The sequence below is a fragment of the Odocoileus virginianus genome, chromosome 2 (genome assembly GCF_023699985.2).
Source record: "Odocoileus virginianus isolate 20LAN1187 ecotype Illinois chromosome 2, Ovbor_1.2, whole genome shotgun sequence".
Lineage (NCBI taxonomy): Eukaryota > Metazoa > Chordata > Mammalia > Artiodactyla > Cervidae > Odocoileus > Odocoileus virginianus.
In genome coordinates, this window is record NC_069675.1 from 89,396,597 (window position 1) to 89,416,112 (window position 19,516).

The window sequence follows — 19,516 nt, forward strand, 5'->3', positions numbered from 1 at the left end:
AAAGAAAACACAAATTATTTTTTTTGTTGAGTCACCACACACGATCAGTTCCAGAGGATCTTACCATGGCTTCTTACACCCTCTGAAGAAGTCAAACTCTGGCAGAAAGAAGATATGCGGTAACTGAAGAAAAAGATCTTGTTAATGATGCAGGAATTCAATACATTGCATCTCAACTAGATTAGAGGGTTCTTCTCAAACTAGAGAAGCCCTATTAAAGCAACAGTATAAACAATGAGGAATATGGGATGCCTTTAAGTCTAGCTGAGATTAATCTAGAAGATGCTTACTCATGTGTATTTGTGTATCAACATGTAGAAAATAACTAAGAGCCTTTAAGTCTAGCTGAGATTAATCTAGAAGATGCTTACTCATGTGTATTTGTGTATCAACATGTAGAAAATAACTAAGAAATTGTAGATAAGAATAGTAAGTACAAACGGCTTAGACGTTAAAGGTATTTCAGTGCTGGGCTTACTCTGAAGTTCAATAAAGGTAAGAAGGAAATTAATTAGGATTTCCTCATAACAATAGTAAGTCAAACCAGTCACTCAGTCAGGTCTGATTCTTTGCAACCCCATGGACTGCAGCACACCAGGCTTCCCTGTCCATCACCAACTCCCAGAGCCTACTAAAATTCATGTCCATTGAGTCAGTAATACCATCCAATTATCTCATCCTCTGTCATACCCTTCTCCTCCTGCCTTCAATCTTTCCCAGCATCAGAGTCTTTTCAAATGAGTCAGCTCTTCGCATCAGGTGGCAAAAGTATTGGAGTTTCAGCTTCAGCATCAGTCCTTCCAATGAACACCCAGGACTGATCTCCTTTAGGATGGAGTGGTTGGATCTCCTTGCAGTTCAAGGGGTTCTCAAGAGTCTTCTCCAACACCACAGTTCAAAAGCATCAATTCTTTGGCGCTCAGCTTTCTTTATAGTCCAACTCTCACATCCATACATGACTACTGGAAAAACCATAGCTTTCACTAGACGGACCTTCGTTGGCAAAGTAATGTCTCTGCTTTTTAATATGCTGCCTAGGTTGGTCATTAACTTTTCTTCCAAGGAGCAAGTGTCTTTTAATTTCATGGCTGCAATCACCACATGCAGTGATTTTGGAGCCCAAAAAAATAGTCTGACACTGTTTCCATTGTTTCCCCATCTATTTGCCATGAAGTGATAGAACCGGATGCCATAATCTTAGTTTTTTGAATGTTGAGTTTTAAGTCAGCTTTTTCAGGCTCCTTCCACTTTCAAGAGGCTCTTTAGTTCTTTGCTTTCTGCCATAAGGGTGGTGTCATCTGCATATCTGAGGTTATTTATATTTCTCCTGGCAATCTTGATCCCAGCTTGTGCTTCATCCAGCCAGGCATTTCACATGATGTACTCTGCATATAAGTTAAATAAGCAGGGTGACAATATCCAGCCTTGACATACTCCTTTCCCAATTTTGAATCACTCTGTTGTTCCATGTCCAGTTCTAACTGTTGCCTCTTGACCTGCATACAGATTTCTCAGGAGGCAGGTAAGGTGGTCTGGTATTCCCATCTCTTTAAGAATTTTCCAGTTTGTTGGATCCACACAGTCAAAGGCTTTGACGTAGTCAATGAAGCAGAAGTAGATGTTTATCTGAAATTCTCTTGCTTTTTCTGATCCAATGGATGTTGTCAGTTTGATCTCTGGTTCCTCTACTTTTTCTAAATCCAACTTGAAAATCTTGAAGTCCACAGTTCACATACTGTTGAAGTCTGGCTTGGAGAATTTTGAGCATTACTTTGCTAGCATGTGAGATGAGTACAATTGTGTGTTAGTTTGAACATTCTTTGGAATTGTCTTTTTTGGGGATTAGAATGAAAACTGACCTTTTCCAGTCCTGTGGCCACTGCTGAGTTTTCCAAATTTGCTGGCATATTGAGTGCAGCACTTTCACAGCATCATCTCTTAGGATTTAAAATAGCTCAACTGGAATTCCATCACCTCCACTAGCTTTGTTCATAGTGATGCTTCCTAAGGCCCACTTGACTTCGCATTCCAGGATGTCTGGTTCTAGATGACAAGGTTCAAAGCCATGTGAAATCATGCAAGCTATCCCAAAAATTCAGATTTAAGGGAAAATTTAACTTTCAAACTCATTCTGGCCAGACAGCTAGATTACTATAGCTACATCCTAGATGAATTTCAGGATTCCAGGCTCTCCTTCACAGTAGACCTTCTTCAGTACAGTTCGGTCACTCAGTCGTGTCTGACTCTTTGCGACTCCATGGAATGCAGCATGCCAGGCTTCCCTGTCCACTACCAACTCCAGGAGCTGGCTCAAACTCATGTCCATCGAGTCAGTGATGCCATCCAACCATCTCATCCTCTGTCATCCCCTTCCCCTGCCTTCAATCTTTCCCAGCATCAGGGTCTTTTCCAATCAATCAGTTCTTCACATCATGTGGCCAAAGTATTGGAGTTTCAGCTCAGCATCAGTCCATCCAATGAATATTCAGGACTGATTTCCTTCAGGACTGACCAGTTTGATCTCCTTGCAACCCTCTTACCTACATGCTTTTGTCTGAGCTGCTTTTTCCATTGACAAGACCGTTCCTTCCTAACTAGTCATACTTTTGGAATGGTTCAGGTGTCATCACCTTACTGCTAAAAAATTTTCCACAATTAACTTCAGAGAGAATTATTGCTATTTTTTTTTTTTTGTTTCAGTAACATTTGGAACACAACTCCACTGCAGTACCTTTCAGAATATATTATATTTGTTTATATGTGTTTCCCAAACTACACTGGAAGACACTTAGAGGTAGGGAGTATATTTAGTTCATTTTCATTAACTATGCCAATTGGCCTGATATTTGGCACACAGTAGAAGATTTATAATTTTTGAATCAATGAATAAATGATTTATTTACTTAGACTTTCTTATTTTTGAAAGTTTTTAAGAAATGAGATATAATTTACCCTTGCAAAGTGTACAATTCAGTGATTTCTGGTGTATTCCCAAGGTTGTGCAACCATCACCATTATCTTATTCTGCAGAAGCATTTTCATCACCTCTCAAAGAAAGCTGTTCTCACTAGCATCTATTTCCCATTCCCTTGTTCCCCCAGCCACAGCCTCTAGCAACTACTTATCTACTTTCTGTCTCCTATGGATTTGCCTCTTCTGGACAGTCACATAAATGGAACTCTACCATAATGGCTTTTGTATCTAGCTTTTCACTTAACATAATGTTTTTAAGGTTCATCCATATTGTAGTATGTACTAGTACCTTACTCTTTCATGGTGAGTGACATTATGGTTTTACAACTTTACCTTGCCAAAACCTTTCAAAAGTTCATCATTTCCTAAGCATGTTTTAACACAGGTCTCCATAATCTGGTGCCAAACTACACATCTAAATCTGCTTCCCATACTTCTCCCAGCAATATAATATTTTCCTGTTCTTTGATCCAACTCCAATATTGCTTCACTTATGTAAATGCTGTCTCCCCCATTATGTTATAAGTTTCTTAAAGGCACAGATATACATCTCATTTTCAAGAGTGCCAAAAGCAGAGCTCAGAATTAGTGTATAAGGAATATGTGCTAAACTAGACAATGTTCTCTATCTCTTCCAAGACCTCTCTGAGGGAAGACTATAAGAATCATTTAATAAACAAATTTCCCTATCACAAGCTAATTGCAGAAATAAACAGTACAAATGTCTACCTATCCATTTATTATTTGAAATCATTAGTAATTTACTGTGTGCCCAGCATAATGCTTTTTCCTTATATGGCATACAATAGATACTGACAGACTATATTTATGGGCAACATAATCTGAATATGTTTTACCTCAGACTTTAAGACACTAAAAGAATACAAAAGCCTGAGACATTAGAGATGAAAGTAACTTTTTAGATAATTTGAAAAATTTAAAACTTTTTTCTTAAAGAACCAAAACCTTTCTACCAAGTAAGTCTTATGCTGAAACCCCAAACGACAACAATAATAATAATAATAGACGCAGATATTTAGTGAGTGCTATGTGGCAGGCACTGATTAAAGCATACTGCAGTATTAAGTCATTCAGTTCTTACAATCAACATACGAGGTAGATAGTATCATTATATCAATTTTATAGATGAGTAAACTGAAGAAGACAGATTAAGTAACTGGCCTAAGATCAAAGAGCTAGAGAAGAGCGAGCCAAAATGAACCCACAGAATCCGGCTTCAAAGATGTCTCTCTTAACAACTACCCACCATCACAGAGCACAGAGTGGAACTGTTCTAATAGAAACAGGGGCTGGAGGCTCAAGCAGCTCACCTGCTTAGTTTTCTACTTAGTTCCTTTCTGGCACCTCTATGGACTCAATCCTAAAGTTCAAGGAAATAAGGTGTGAAAAACTCAATTCTGGTTCAACTTCTTCACTTATAGCTGAAGAAAACACCCATAGTTGAAGTGAATTTCCAAGGTCAGAGGGCTAATCAATTGCAGAGCCAGGACTAGAACTCAAATTTTTTTGGTATTTAGTGCTATCTCTACTACATGAAATAATATGCATAAAAATTCTGATAACCTGCTTTCTCTTTTAGGATAAATAAAAATACTCAGGCAATTATAAAAAGGCTAAATTACTCATGTAAACATTTTTACCTACTACTTACTTTTCAGTTACAGACTCTGCAGAAGGCCCAGCAGCATTCTGACCATTGGTGCCAACCTTCCCCACCTTCTTCACAGTCTCCAGAGCTCTTAATGTACTGTCAGTACTACGTGGAATTAGCTGGGAAACACTGTTTTCTGCATTTGAAATTCCGTTTGTACTTGGAACAATTTTCCCCGTTGTTTCAGTACTTCCTATGACAGAAATGACATTTCCGGCTGTGGTTGTGACAGTGTTGTTTACACCAACTTTATTTAGAAGAGGAAACGTTCTTACAGTTGCATTGATCTTTTTGTTCCTTAATCGATACCTGTTTCAAAAACAATAAACATATCAGTAAATATTTCATTAACTATTACCCTAAGTTTAAAAAAAGGTCGGAGGGAGGTGGGCAATGGGAAAAAAATTTCAAGGAAGGAATAGCTTTGAAAAAAACTTTTTCAGCTAAATATCAAATAATATCAAACAACTATAATAGCTGGCACATTAAAATGTCTCTCTCATACACATATGTATACATACAACACATGTATTTAGGCACACAATTAATATAGCAAGAAAAGTACACATGTATTCAAAAAGCATTCTGAGGCAATAGAAAAAGATCTTTCTGAAAAACCCTGTATAACTGGAATACAAAGTAGACTATGTGAAAAATGAAAAGAGCCAACATCAAACTTAGTTGGGAATGTAGATGAAAAAGTATGCAAGATTTGAAAGAATTCTATTGTTGCCAAGTTGTTAAAGCATCGTATAATTTTAAAGAGATTAAAAAACCCAAAACTCATTCTTAAACTCCAAGATATATAAATTTAGTATTATATTTTTCAGATTAGTCTATGACTAAAGTATAAAGTATTTGGGTTAAAGATTTTTCTGATTTTAAAGATCTTTCTTTAAAAAAGCTTTTCTGATATTAAATTTGGGGCTGATATAATACTCTAATACATAAAGCAATTTGATCCTGGATTCAATTTAAGAAAATTTATATCCACTTATACAACAAAAATTTCATTATAGTCCTAGTGAATGTTCCTACCAATACTTTAATATGGTAAACAACTATGTTATATGAATAGAAAGATGACTATACACATATGGGGTCGTAATTACACATAACTAAATTAATCTGATACCAATGTTATACATAAACATATGGTAATTAAATATAAACAGTGTTGGTGATGAGCAATGCCTTCACAATAGTTTCCCTTTTAGTCCTTCAGTATCTATAAACAGCTTCATTATTCAATCCTTCTCCCCATCTCTCCCATACACACACATTGACAGATAAAGCAAAGTTCAGTAAAGACAAGTATTCCCAGACCAGACTGGCTAAAGGTGGAGTGACAGAATATAAAATTTTTAAAAAAAAGCAATAGGTTATAGCCAGTTTACACATATCACCTTACAGCTCTGGGGAACCAATGATTACTTCTTGAAAAAGGAGGGTAACAGGCAGACCTATATTTTAAAAAGGCAATTTGGTGGCATGGAGGGGTCTGTGCTTTCCTTAACACACTGCTCTGAAACCTGCTTTGCATTCTTCACCTCAAAGGTTCCTGCACAAAATGCCCAGCTGCTCCTTGCTTTCCTTTCTCAAAGGATAAAGCTTCAGATATCCTTAAGATTGCTCTTGCAGGTGAAAAATAAAGTTTTAACTGTGGGTCTCTTAAAAGAAAGAAGTGATGAGAAATAAAACCTTAACAAAAGAAAGTAAAGTAAAAGTTAAATAGGGATGCATACTGGACTTCTGGCATCCAGGCAGCTAACGACTTAGACTTGGAATCTGGACCTCACAGATGAAAAAGTCAATTACTCTCTATTCTTTTAAAGTCATCAAGGAGCCCCCACAAGCATTTGCTCCCTGCCTTACCAAGTTTAGAATCCATTATCTACCAGTAATCCCTACCTTAAACTCCCTTGGCCCAATTACCTTGTTGAACTCACCTGGTAAAGCCCCAATCCAATTTGTTACTTATTCTCTTATTCTGTGCCTGCTCAAGTAGGTGACTGTTGCTAGAGAAAAATCATGCAATCATGCTGAGTAGATTCATTTCAAAATTATGATCAATCACTTAAAATGGCCAAGCAATACATTAATATACTTCTTTACTAAATTAACTCTCATGTCTAACATCCTCTTCCCTTTCACTCTCCATAGCCCCATCAAAGCTGATGATACTGCCTCCCACTTGAGAGAGAGAATAGATGACACCAGAGGAGAGTTACTTATCTTTCCATCACTAATTCCACCAACCTTCCTGCTTCTGTAACTACACATTCCACCTAAAATAAGGGATGAAGGGCTACTGTTCTGAACTCAGGTCAATATCTCCACTCGCACCCCAGGCCCAAGCCCATCTGCCTTCTCAAAAGACTTCACTCCTATAATCATCTTTTCTTCTCCAGTCCATCAACGCTTCATTCAGGTGTCTGCTTAAATGTCATAGTGTCTGGGATCCCTTTCCAGACAATCTCATCTAAAATACCCCCCCTTTTCAGTCACTCTCTCCCCTTACCTTGTTACTTTTCCTCATAGCACAATCAGCACCAGAGAGTATGTTTTCCATTTATTCACTTTACGTTATCTTCTCTACCTCAGTGGAAGCCCCATGAGAGAAAGGATTTTGCCCTTTATATTCATCTGTCTTTAGCACAGTGCCTGGTGCACGCTAGGTGTTCTATAAATATTTGCTATATGAATGTGTAGTAATCCTTAAACTTCACATGGCCAAGAGGACTACTGATTTTCTACCCCCAAGCATTTCCTATCTCAATAAAAGACATCACTTAGTAACAAAGACCCCAAACTTTGGAGTCATCCTTGCTTCTTTTTTCTTTATACCTCACATTCAATCCATTAGTCAAATCAGCTCTACTTCTAAGATATATCCCAAGCCTGGCTATTTGTCATCATCTCAATTACTATAATCCTAGGACCAAGCTACTAATCTTATGCCTGAACCACTGCAGCAATCCCTCATGTAGCTACCAGAATAACATTTGTAAGACAAAATTAAAATCCCATTGTTCCATTTGAATAAAACACTAAAATGGCTTCCAAAATAAAAGGCAAACTCTTTGCCAGTGTCCACCAAGCCAGTATGATCTGCCCTCGCCTAACCTCTCCAACATTATCTTTTTCCATTCTTCTCATTCTCCATCCTCCCAACACACTGGTTGTCTTTCTAGTTCCTGAACTTGTTTCCACCTCAAGCCAACCTTGTTTCCACCTCAGACTATAGCATTTTATCAGTAGCTGAAATTATCTGTTTACATGTTTAATGTTCCTCTTTCACCACTAGAAGTACCTCAAATAAGTACCTAGCACTTAACAATCATTTTTAAATATATTTGTTGAGATGGTTGACCTCAGGCTTTTGTCACTCTCCAGAATGCAGTAATCCTTGGGAAAAGGATTCTGATACCCTACACTCTAAAATATACTCATATAAATATTAAGAGAGATCTGGGGCATTTGCTTGGTTAGAGATATGTACAGTAGAGAAAGTAGGCTGGGGTAAAAAATTAAGTTAAACAAACATTTGCATTCGAATTCCTCTTGGTACATTACGTGAGTTAAGAAAAAGGATCCATCCTCAAAAAGTCTGAGTTGGGTAGCAACATGCATTTTTTTTTAACCAACAGGATAATGACATCTTTCACTTCCTCAATGCTTTGTATTATCCCGTTTCTCCTCCTTTTTATTTAAGAGCAACAGAGTATGAAACTGGTTGAAAACATAAACTGTAGATTATCTGTTCTTTCAACATAAATATACTGAGTTTACATGTCAGATACTTGCTAGGTTCAGAAAATATAAAGATGAATAACCCATAAATAAATGAAGTACAGTGAAAATACACACAGTAAATAAATAAATGCAACACAGTAAGCAAACTGGTAGTTATAAAGTTACCAGGTATAGGGTACTACGCAGCACAGTGAAGGTAGCAACTAACCACTGCCTGGAAGTCACAGAGGTTTTCAGATGGAAGATGCTATCTGAGTACAATCAGGAAAAGGAGGTCTCCAGAGAAAAGGAGAGTATATGATATAGAGTGAATACACGTACAAAGGAAAGAAGAACGAAGTGTATAGTAGTAAACTGGATGTATCTTAAAAAAGTAACACAAAAGGTGGAGTATGGCTGGAAACCAAGACTGGGCCCAGAACCAGCAATAATATACTGAGAACCAATTAAGAATTTAAAGCAGAAGATGGACTGATTAGACACTTACTTGTAAAATAAAATCTTGGTTGAGACATAGGGAGATGCATGTAAAAAGCTACATAGTGTAAAATGGACAAACTGGGTAAACACACACATATGAAACATTAAATACTGCACCTGGCACAAAATCTGACCAATTAATTTGGCTTATTTTTACTACTACTATTATAAGTTCAGGCAAGAAATAATAAAGTTCTAAAGTAGGAACTGGAGATAAAGAATAGGAAGCCAATTTGAAGATATAAGATGGAAAAGGGATTTTCAGTTGGGCACCAGTTGTAAGTATAATGGCAATGAAATCACATAATTTCTTCTCCAACTTTTCTAAGTTTAAGTGCTTCCCAAAGGTGGTCTCCTAAATGGGGAGCATTGAGAGATAAGGTAAAAAAGGTAGGCCGGGGGACTTCCCTGGCTGTCCAGTGGTTAAAACTCTTGCTTCCAATGTAGTAGGCACAGGTTTGAACCCTGGTTGGAGAACTAAGACCCTACATACAGCACGTTATGGGGCTACCCACCCCCCAAAAAAGCAGGCGTAAGTAGATGACACGGAGACTTGCAGGTCACAGAGCAGACTTTATCTTTATCCACAGGGATTCCTAAGCTTCTAATTGTCTGCAATGAGCCTTAAATGCAAAGTGCCCCCTATTTTGTCAGGAATTCCTATTCCTATTTCAAGTGTCCCTATTGTCGGGAATAATGGGGTTGAGGGTAGAAAACCACAGCTATAAGATAATTAGGAGGCAACTATGAATCAAGAAAAGGGGATGACAGGTTAGACTATGAGGACAGAAAAAACAAGTAAGAGTCAAGAAATATACAGGAACTGACAGACTTGATGACTAAGACAAGCAAGTGAAAGCTGACAAAGATTATTCCAATAGCATGGCATATATAACTGACTAGACAGGGTACACCTGGGAAGAGTAGACAGACGGTGTATACAAGAGAAGACATCAATATATGAGAGGAGAAAATTAGCTCAAATTGGATTTAAAGTATCTAAAAACAAAAGAGAGATGTCCATTAACAGTTGATATGCAGGCCAGATATTCAGTAGAAAGGTTGGAATCAATTTTTGGTGAGATCTCAATGATGAATGTTTTGGTTAAAAAACAACAAAAACTTGGACAACATTTATTGCAGTTTATCTCCATTTACTTTTATGTCTGGGGTAACTGCACATAGGAAAAGGGATTACCTATAGGACAAGAGAAAGGGAAAAGAAATGTTAAAAAGACCAAAAGCCATAAAAAGAAAATGTATCTGCTTTACCATTTTACCTGAGACTCAGCTGTTACCTTCAATAGAACCTGAGTATATAAGACTCTAAGCATAAGAACATTTTCATTCTGCACAGGTGCTTAGTGGAAACATGGGTTCTAGCTCTACAATGGTCTAAAATTAGATTCCTGAAAAAGGTTCACTTGTTAACTATGCTGCCAGAAGCAACAAGGTATGGTTTCAAAAGAAGAGGTTATTTTTCAATCTAAAGAATTCCATGATGTGGACTTAACTGCATCTTTGAAACTCATCACAAACTTTGACTCTATATGACTTTCATGATGACCAAAAATTAAATCCAAATAAAATAGAGTTCTCTTAACTCACTTTTCAAGCTCTTCCTGAGAATGGGCAAAAGTACAATTTGTTCCTCGTGGACACCCTCCTTGCTGTCGCAAATCTCGACACATGCTGGTCTTGTATTTGCTGTTTGGCTGAGGCTACAAAAAGAAAATCAATATGCGGATAAATGAAGATTTCAGTTCTTACTCACTCCTTGGGATGTCAGAATTTATGATGACACCTTTAATTCTTTTTCACATTAGATAATTCTTGTGCTGACATAACTACCACTGCATTATTTCCTGTTATGAGTTAGGTGACATATTCATGAGCTGACATTTTAGATACTCCTTCTGAGGATCATCAGGAACTAGCTCAAATGTTGCATTACTTATCTGTCAACAAAACGCCCACAAAAATAAAAGATTTTTTCATCAACTCATTGATCTCTCAAAATTATCAAATCAAACAAACAATGTCAAAAAGTATTTAAAAAGCTGTAAGCTTTGTCTACTTAAACAAGAGGAACAATACAAATTACCCTAGAAGTTAAAATTTAAGAAACACCAATTTTACTTGTCAACTTCAGAGTACAACTTTCTTCCAAGGGGTTGGAGCTAAGTTCATACAAATAATGAGGCAAAATATAAAAACATCATGACTGCTACAATTTGCCTCAAACTCTAAGACATCATTTTTATTTCTGTAAACTTAAGATGAAATATTCATTTTTTAGCTAATACTCGAACATTATAATGTTTTCTAATAGAATAAGGACACAAGAGTGGAAAGATCACTTTGGAGTAGATTTGATCCCAATTCTGTCACTTACTGCCACCATGATCTTAGATAGGTTATTTAAACTCTTTCAACTTCAACTTGGGGACAGCAGCTGCTTTGCAGGTGGCTGTGAGGATTAGAAATAATCTATGTAAAGTACTGAGACTGTCTCATAATAATTTAATAAATGGATGTTATTATTAGAATAAAGAGTTTTACCTTAAATAACTCCTTCAAAAGTACATTGAAAATACTTTACTTCCACACATTTACAAATATGAACTCACTGGAATGGCAGCAAATAAGAAAAAAGTGACAATTTCCCCAAATTAAGAAAAAATCAAGCAAAATATCTGGATGGAATCAGATCTACAGCCAGTCAAAAAAGCTTGTGGTGAACTGATATTCAAGACACTCCCCAAACTACTGCTGTACTAGAATTATTTATCAGGTACACTAAAACTTAGGTTTCTCTCAAAAGAACAGAGAATAAAAACTTATGTGACAGGGCTGTCACATAAGAAGTCCATTAACCAAACAGCCTGTTAAGATGTTCAGCATGCTCCATTAGAAATAAGAGCAGTCAGAAGAGAAATAACTTTACTTACCTGAGGTGTCTCATGGCCTTTTCTACTATAATTTTGTATGAAGTCCACTAGGCCATGGACCACTGTTTTAACAGCTACCATTGCATTTTCTAGCTGCTCCCAAGTTGGTGAAACAGCATCTAAAATAGTCCGCCAAGCAGATGAAATGAGGAAAACAAATTCGTTAGCAGTAAATTTCTTGTGTATAGGAAATAATTTTTTAAAAAGCATAAGCAATTATATTCTCACATACCTGGATTAGGGTCGATGTTTGCAAGAAGCTCTAAGTGAGGCCTTAATCTATTTAAGTTAGCTGGGTCACCTGTTCGTTGCAAAACAATTGTCAATTCCTGAACACTCTTTGCAAAGGATTCTGGAGACTGCAGCTAACACAAAAAGAAAATGAAAAGGTTTTTATAACACATCTATATTCAAATGCTTTTATTCAGTCAACATACTGAACAGGTTTTCAAGTGTCTTCAGATTCCATAGTAGGAGTATCAATGATGAATTAAATTTTCACCTCAGAATCTGCCCTATGAAATTCATCATTAGACACATAGAAAACTTATTTATTAGCTATCTGGTGTCAGAATCTAGATAAATGACAGACTTGGTAAGCCAGGCTGTTTTTATGTCAATACCCGTATCTGCTACCTTATTGCCTCCCTTAGTTTATTTTGAAAGTTAGAAAATAACAAAAAAGAAAGAAAAGATATCTGTGATATATGTAAGGAATCTCCCAACTGGTTGTCTCTTTAGTTCCTTCAGAAGATTCAAATATTCATCAATATTAACAACAATGATATAAAATTAGCATCTCTAATTTCACAAACCTTATCAATGATCGACTGCATGTGTGATTTATGCGCCAAGTCACCATACAAAAGTGAGGACCACTGCTCAGGTGAAATACGGAGTCCTGCTTCCATAGCAATATGAACAATTTGGGCATCATGTTCTCTGCGTAAAGCCTCATAACTGCGGAATTCCTCCTTTAGCTGCATCAGGGAAGAGTCTTCATCCCTTTTGGTAACCTAAAAACAGAAAAGAGAAAAAAAAAAAACCCCACCAGATTTGCTTTGCTCTCACCACTCCCCCAACCAACTTTTTCTTTATTTTAGAAGGGGAAGGTACCTATAGCCTATCAGATACAACATGGAGAAGGTACAGAAAAATAATCTACTTACTAAAAATTCTTAAAAGACACTATCTGGGACTTTCACAGTTGGAGAGAAGTCAGTGCCTGTCTTCAAAGCTCAAAGGACAAGCTGACTCTTCCGTGAGGGGCTAATGTAACTGGCGATATTAAGTTGAAGCCAATCCTCATTTACCTCCCCCCAAACCCTAGGGTCCTTAAGAACTACACTAAATCTACCCTGCTGGTACTCTAGAAACGGAATAACAAAACCCAAATAACAGCACATCTGTTTACAATATGGTTTACTGGGTATTTTAGGCCCACTGATGAGACCTACTGCTTAGAAAAAAAATTTCTTTCCAAATATTACTGCTCATTGACAATGCTCCTGGTAACTCAAGAGCTCTGATGGAAATGTATGACAAGACTAATGTTTTCTTTCCTGATAACACAACTTTCACTCTGCAGCCCATGGATCAAGTAGTAATTCTGACTTTCAAGCCTTATTATTTAGGAGATACATTTTGTAAGGCTATCACAGCCATAGATAGTAATTCTTTTGATGGATCAGGGAAAAGTAGACTGACAACCTCTTGGAAAGGATTCACCATTCTAGATGTCACTAAGAACATTTCGTGATTCACGGGAATAGGTTAAAATATCAATATTAACAGGAACTTAGAAGAAGATTTCAGCTCTCATGGATGACTCTGAAGGATCCAAGACTTCAGTGGAGGAAGTAACTGCAGACATGGTAGAAATAGCAAAAGAACAAGAATTAAAGTGGAGCCTAAATATGTGACTGATTTATTGCAATCTCACGGCAAAACTTTAATGGAGCTGCTTAAGATAAGCAAAGAAAGTGGTTTCTTGAGATAGAAGCTATTCCTGGTGAAGATGCTGTGAAGATTGTTGAGATGATAATAAAGAATTTAGAATAATACATAAATTTAGTTGATAAAGCAGCAGTAAGGTTTGAGAGAATTCACTTCAATTCTGAAAGAAGTTCTGCTGTGGGTAAACTGCACGCCAGAGAGAAATCATCTGTGAAAGGAAGACTCAGTTCATGGGGCAAGCTGCACTGCTGTTTTAAGAAACTGCAACAGGCACTCCAACTTTCAGCAAGTACTGCCCTAGTCAGTCAGTCATCAACAATGATATAAGACCCTCCACCAACAAAAAGACTAAGGTTTGCTGAAGGCCCAGATAATAGTAAGCATTTTTAGCAATATTTTAAAATTAAAACATGTACACTTTTTTCCCACCATGCTATTGCACAGTTAAAAAACTACAGTATAGTGCAACATAACTTTTATATATACTGGGAAGCCAAAATATTCATTACTTGCTTTCTTATTATTTGCTTTACTGCACTGCTGTGGAACAGAGCCTGCAGTATCTCTGAGGTATGACTATTATCCTGTAGAGAATGGGAAATCACTGAGAACTTTTAAGGAGAAGAGGGACATGATGGTTAAGCAAATATTAGCACTACAGCTGATGATTAAGAAATTGAGAAATTTCCTGCACCACAAAAAAGATTATTAGGGTATTTTTACAGCTTTAATCTATACTTAAGTGACAAAAAACAAATTCAAAGGTAGAGTTTCACATGTCTTACTGAAACTAATTATCTAAAAGTATGTAGCTAGTTAATTTTCACAATAAAAGATACACTTATTCCTAAACCATAAAATTTGCTAATGGCCATGTGAAATCTGATACTTGGTTAGAATTCAGACCACCTTCTGAAAAGGATGGGCATACCAGATTACCTGACCTGCCTCTTGAGAAACCTATATGCAGGTCAGGAAGCAACAGTTAGAACTGGACATGGAAAAACAGACTGGTTCCAAATAGGAAAGGAGTACGTCAGCGCTGTGTATTGTCATCCTGCTTATTTAACTTATATGCAGAGTACATCATGAGAAACACTGGGCTGGAGGAAGCACAAGCTGGAATCAAGATTGCGGGAGAAATACCAATAACTTCAGATATGCAGATGACACCACCCTTATGGCAGTAAGTGAACAGGAACTAAAAAGCCTCTTGATGAAAGTGAAAGAGGAGAGTGAAAAAGTTGGCTTAAAGCTCAACATTCAGAAAACGAAGATCATGGCATCTGGTCCCTTCACTTCATGGGAAATAGATGGGGAAGCAGTGGAAACAGTGTCAGACTTTATTTTGGCGGGGCTCCAAAATCACTGCAGATGGTGACTGCAGCCATGAAATTAGAAGACGCTTACTCCTTGGAAGGAAAGTTATGACCAACCTGGATAGCATATTAAAAAGCCGAGACATTACTTTGCCAACAAAGGTCTGTCTAGTCAAGGCTGTGGTTTTTCCAGTGGTCATGTATGGATGTGAGAGTTGGAGGGTGAAGAAAGCTGAGCGCCGAAAAATTGATGCTTTTGAACTGTGGTGATGGAGAAGACTCTTGAGATTCCCTTGGACTACAAGGAGATCCAACCAGTCCATCCTAAAGGAGATCAGTCCTGGGTGTTCACTGGAAGGACTGATGCTGAAGCTGAAACTCCAATACTTTGGCCACCTCATGCAAAGAGCTGACTCACTGGAAAAGACCCTGATGCTGGGAGGGATTGGGGGCAGGAGGAGAAGGGGACAACAAAGGATGAGATGGCTGGATGGCATCACTGACTCGATGGACATGAGTCTGAGTAAACTCCGGGAGTTGGTGATGGACACGGAGGCCTGGTGTGCTGCGATTCGTGGGGTCACAAAGAGTCAGACATGACTGAGCGACTGAACTGACTGACTGACTGAGGCCTAGTACAGGCTCTGAAACTTAAGACTGAACACATTGTTCAAACTCTTCAAATTGATGATTTCCTCATCAGTAAAACGAAAATATCCCCAGACCACCTCACTGGTTGTCTCAGTTGCTACTGGTGGCACAGGAGACAACAGTAATATGACCTCTAGCACATAAAGATTGAGAAATCAGTCTGAGAGTTAACTTAATAGTATCAATTCACAATTCTCTTTGAGAATATATAAATATATTATAGAAAAGTATGGGACCCAAAATTCTAATCTACACGATCTTACGTTTTACTTAGGAAAGAGCAGAGTATAACTTTGAAATCTCGAAATAATCTACTTAAAGAAACAAAACAAAGAATTATTACTCTAAAACATAGAAAAAAGAAACCTAAAAAACCAGGGGGTGGTAACACTCATCCAACCAGCAGGGTACAGGGTGCCTCTTGGGTAGTATGAACATCTGTCCGCCTGAACTGTAAAGATGTATGTATTATAGGTGGCTTGCAGAGCCTGGCCTATTCAAGTTCTAATAACAGCCATCAGAATCACCCATGAAGTTTTGAAAACTACAATTTCAAGTAACCAGAATCCCTGGCTTTGAAGACCACATAATTAAAAAGTATGTATGAATGTTCAAGTTGCATTGATGTATTTTTGTATCACATAAAACATCTAGGGATGGGACCAGGAATGTATGTGCACTCTGCAAAATCTCACAGGCGATTCTGATGTGTATCTTCATTTTGGAACCAGTGCATTAAACACTGGAATCATCAACTTCCCTTGCTCTGACCCCATGCTAAGCAAGCAAAGGTTTGATAATCTTCTACTGGAAAATATCTACAACATGAGAATTAAAGTCATTTAAGAGCTGAACCTCTAATTGCAAGTTAATAAAATTGATAACATGTAGTATGTGACCTCATTTGTGATTCTGCTTCTGAGGAATGCCCAAAATTCAGGTCTCTAAGTCTAGAGTCAAGGAAAAGACCCTGACTCACTCATTGTAGTTTACTAGAGTAAATGTCCCTGGAGAGAGGTCTTTGAGCAAATGTCAGCATGATATCCTTTTATTCATCAAAACACTGCTTTTAACACTTTAAACTATAGGGGAGTAGTACAGGATGAAATGAGAGCATGAAACTGAAATCTCTTTCTAAACTGAGTGTTATTCAAATGTCAGGTATTAGGAGCAGTTGTAGATGGATGACAATTATGAACCATAAATCTGCATGACACTGTTGAGGAAAAGAAACAACATTAAATCCATAAGGCACAGTTTAAGAACCTAGCTGGTCACTTCAGGATGATAAATGAGCTCAGTCATCTGGATGCTTAGCCAAAAACATTGAAGAACCAGAGATTCATTTCAATTGTTTCCCTAAGGACACAATCAAGCACTGTAACTAGCAGGCAGAGTGTGTCCAACTCTCATTTGTGAAGATAACTCATTTGAACATATTTTCATCATCAATAACCTGTTACCTCATACTAAGCAGTGCACAAAAAAAAACCTCCTTCTGCTTATATTGTTATCACTCTTGAGCTATAAAATCAGCAAAATAGCTTAAATAAGCCTTGGTTTCAAATCCAGAAATTTTACTTTTATAGAAGCCAATGGGCCTTTCTATTCCAAGTCCTTGGTCCCTTTGCTCAAGACCTCACCAGCAACCTATATTCCTGTATCATGAAGAAACTTCAAGGATTCAGCCTTCTTTCCAGGCCTCTCAGTACCTGTCATCACCCATAAGCCTATCTGACAAGGAAACTACATTTTGAAATAACTTAGGGTTCACCCCGACCCTCTTTGACAAAAACCCTATTATCTAAATGCATAGTGGGCAATCCTCAAATGTTACACTCCTATTGTCCCTACGACAACATATGGGCTACTTTCAGTTTAAAGGCTTTAATCTAATCACAACAGAGAAAGAGATAAAAATAATAATGGGGAAGCTAAAGCATTCGCCTTCTTTTATTAAGTTTTCAGTATGGTTCCTGAATCTCTTTTAAGGTGGTAAATATAAATGAATTAGGCTTCTTCAGTTCATTTTTACTATTCTAAGAGTCAAGTTTACCAAACTTGTTTCCTCATAGTGTTGCTGACACCTTTACATTATGTGCTCTTACACCCATGCACACCCATATACATCTACAATATAACAGATGCGATAAATACAGAAGGAAAAGTCTCCTTTATCTCTTTCATTTCTGGAGCCTCTAGACCAGGTAACACCCATTCCAGGCATGCAATGTTTAGATGGTTGCTTGCTACTTACCTTAAAACAAGAAGCTCGATACAGTAGTTGCACAACATGACCAATACTTGTTTTCGATGCCTGAGGAAATCTTGGTTCTAGTCTTTGCACAACAAAAAGTACCAGAACTTTCCTTGAGAGAGCAGAACCATCTTCTAATGCCAGCAACACCAACTTCAAAGCCTCTTCTTGCATAGCTATAAGTAAAGAACATGAGTTCATGATAAATGAGGAGCCCTGCAGATCATGCCTGACACAGACTTCTTTGGATATTAGCTTATGGTTGTTCACTATCTCCAATATGCAAATACTTAGCACAAAAAGAGAACATCATACACACACAAATATAGTTTACTTAGAAAGTAATCAAGGAAAAGACATGTCCTACTAAACAACCAATCAGAATACACGTAAACAGATTTTAAACAAAATATATCCTCTACAGCTTTGTAATAGTTAACTAGATAATCATAATGTTGAAGTGAAAAAGGCCCTTGTTTATAAAACTCACAGAGCTACTCTGACAAATAACATGTGAAGGACATACAGTAAATAAATGGTAATTTTTTTATGCTTGAGACTGTTGCTTTGCCTGTCAGAAGTATTTTGTATATGATTTATGATGCAACACCTAAAGGCATCAATTTGTGCTGCTTCCCAGCCAGGGAGGTATGATCATAAGAGGACATCAAGAAACCCCAAATTAAGAACATTCTGTAAAATAACTGCCTGTGATCTTTAAGAACAGCAACATTAGACAAAGAGAGACTGAGGAATGGTACTGTTAAAGAAAGTAAAAAGAGGTATGATAGTGTCTTCCCTGGCAGTCCAGTAGTTAAGACTCTGCATTTCCACTGCAGAGGGTATGGGTTCAATCCCTGGTCGAGGAAATAAAGATCCTGCATGTCACATAACGGCTGTGACAAATAAATACATGACATCATCTTAGACTCAATCATAAAATGAAAAAAATTAATGCCATAAAAGATATTTCTGAAATAACCAACAAAACTGGAATATGAGTTTTAACAAATGTTAAATTTTCTGAATTTGATGAATGTATTGTTTTTAATAAGAAAAAGACTTAAGTGTAAGCAGTAAAGAGGGCATGAAATAGGCACCCTACTCTCAAACGGTTCAAAAAGGAAAGAAAGTGAACTATGTAACAAATAGAGCAAAATATTACAAAGGAGTGAATATGGATAAAGAGTACAAAGGAATTCTCTGCATTATTCTTGTAACTTTTTGGGTAATTTGAAATTATTTTAGAATTAAAAAGTGAAAAATATACTGGTCCTCAATGAAAACAATGGAACTGAAAGATTACCGAGAATCTAAATTAAAAATCAAATCCCTTCTTTTTCCAAGTGAGACATCAAGGCTTAGAAAAGTTAAGTGACTAGGCCAAGTTTGACAATCAGTAAGCAACACAATTATTAACTAGAAACAAGGACTTTTTAAAAATTGAGGTAAAATTCACATAACATAAAATCAACCATTTTAAAGTAAACAATTCACAATG

General features: G+C 37.1%; 1 protein-coding gene and 1 non-coding gene across 7 annotated transcripts in view; both read right to left on the reverse strand.

The window, feature by feature from the left end:
• The window catches only part of RC3H2 (ring finger and CCCH-type domains 2), a 50,716-nt gene that overhangs the window by 12,597 nt on the left and 18,603 nt on the right, over positions 1 to 19,516 (reverse strand). For all 6 annotated transcript variants that reach the window (XM_070452393.1, XM_070452388.1, XM_070452396.1 and 3 more), the window contains exons 5-10: positions 18,016 to 18,191; positions 12,648 to 12,848; positions 12,065 to 12,197; positions 11,833 to 11,951; positions 10,490 to 10,602; positions 4,646 to 4,954 (exon numbers count right to left, since the gene is read on the reverse strand). In XM_070452393.1, coding sequence (XP_070308494.1) covers positions 4,646 to 4,954; positions 10,490 to 10,602; positions 11,833 to 11,951; positions 12,065 to 12,197; positions 12,648 to 12,848; positions 18,016 to 18,191 — 1,051 coding nt within the window. The remainder of the gene's footprint in view (positions 1 to 4,645; positions 4,955 to 10,489; positions 10,603 to 11,832; positions 11,952 to 12,064; positions 12,198 to 12,647; positions 12,849 to 18,015; positions 18,192 to 19,516) is intronic.
• LOC139031746 (small nucleolar RNA SNORD90) lies at positions 12,275 to 12,385 on the reverse strand. Its single transcript, XR_011484223.1, has one exon. It is a non-coding gene; the product is annotated as a small nucleolar RNA SNORD90 (small nucleolar RNA).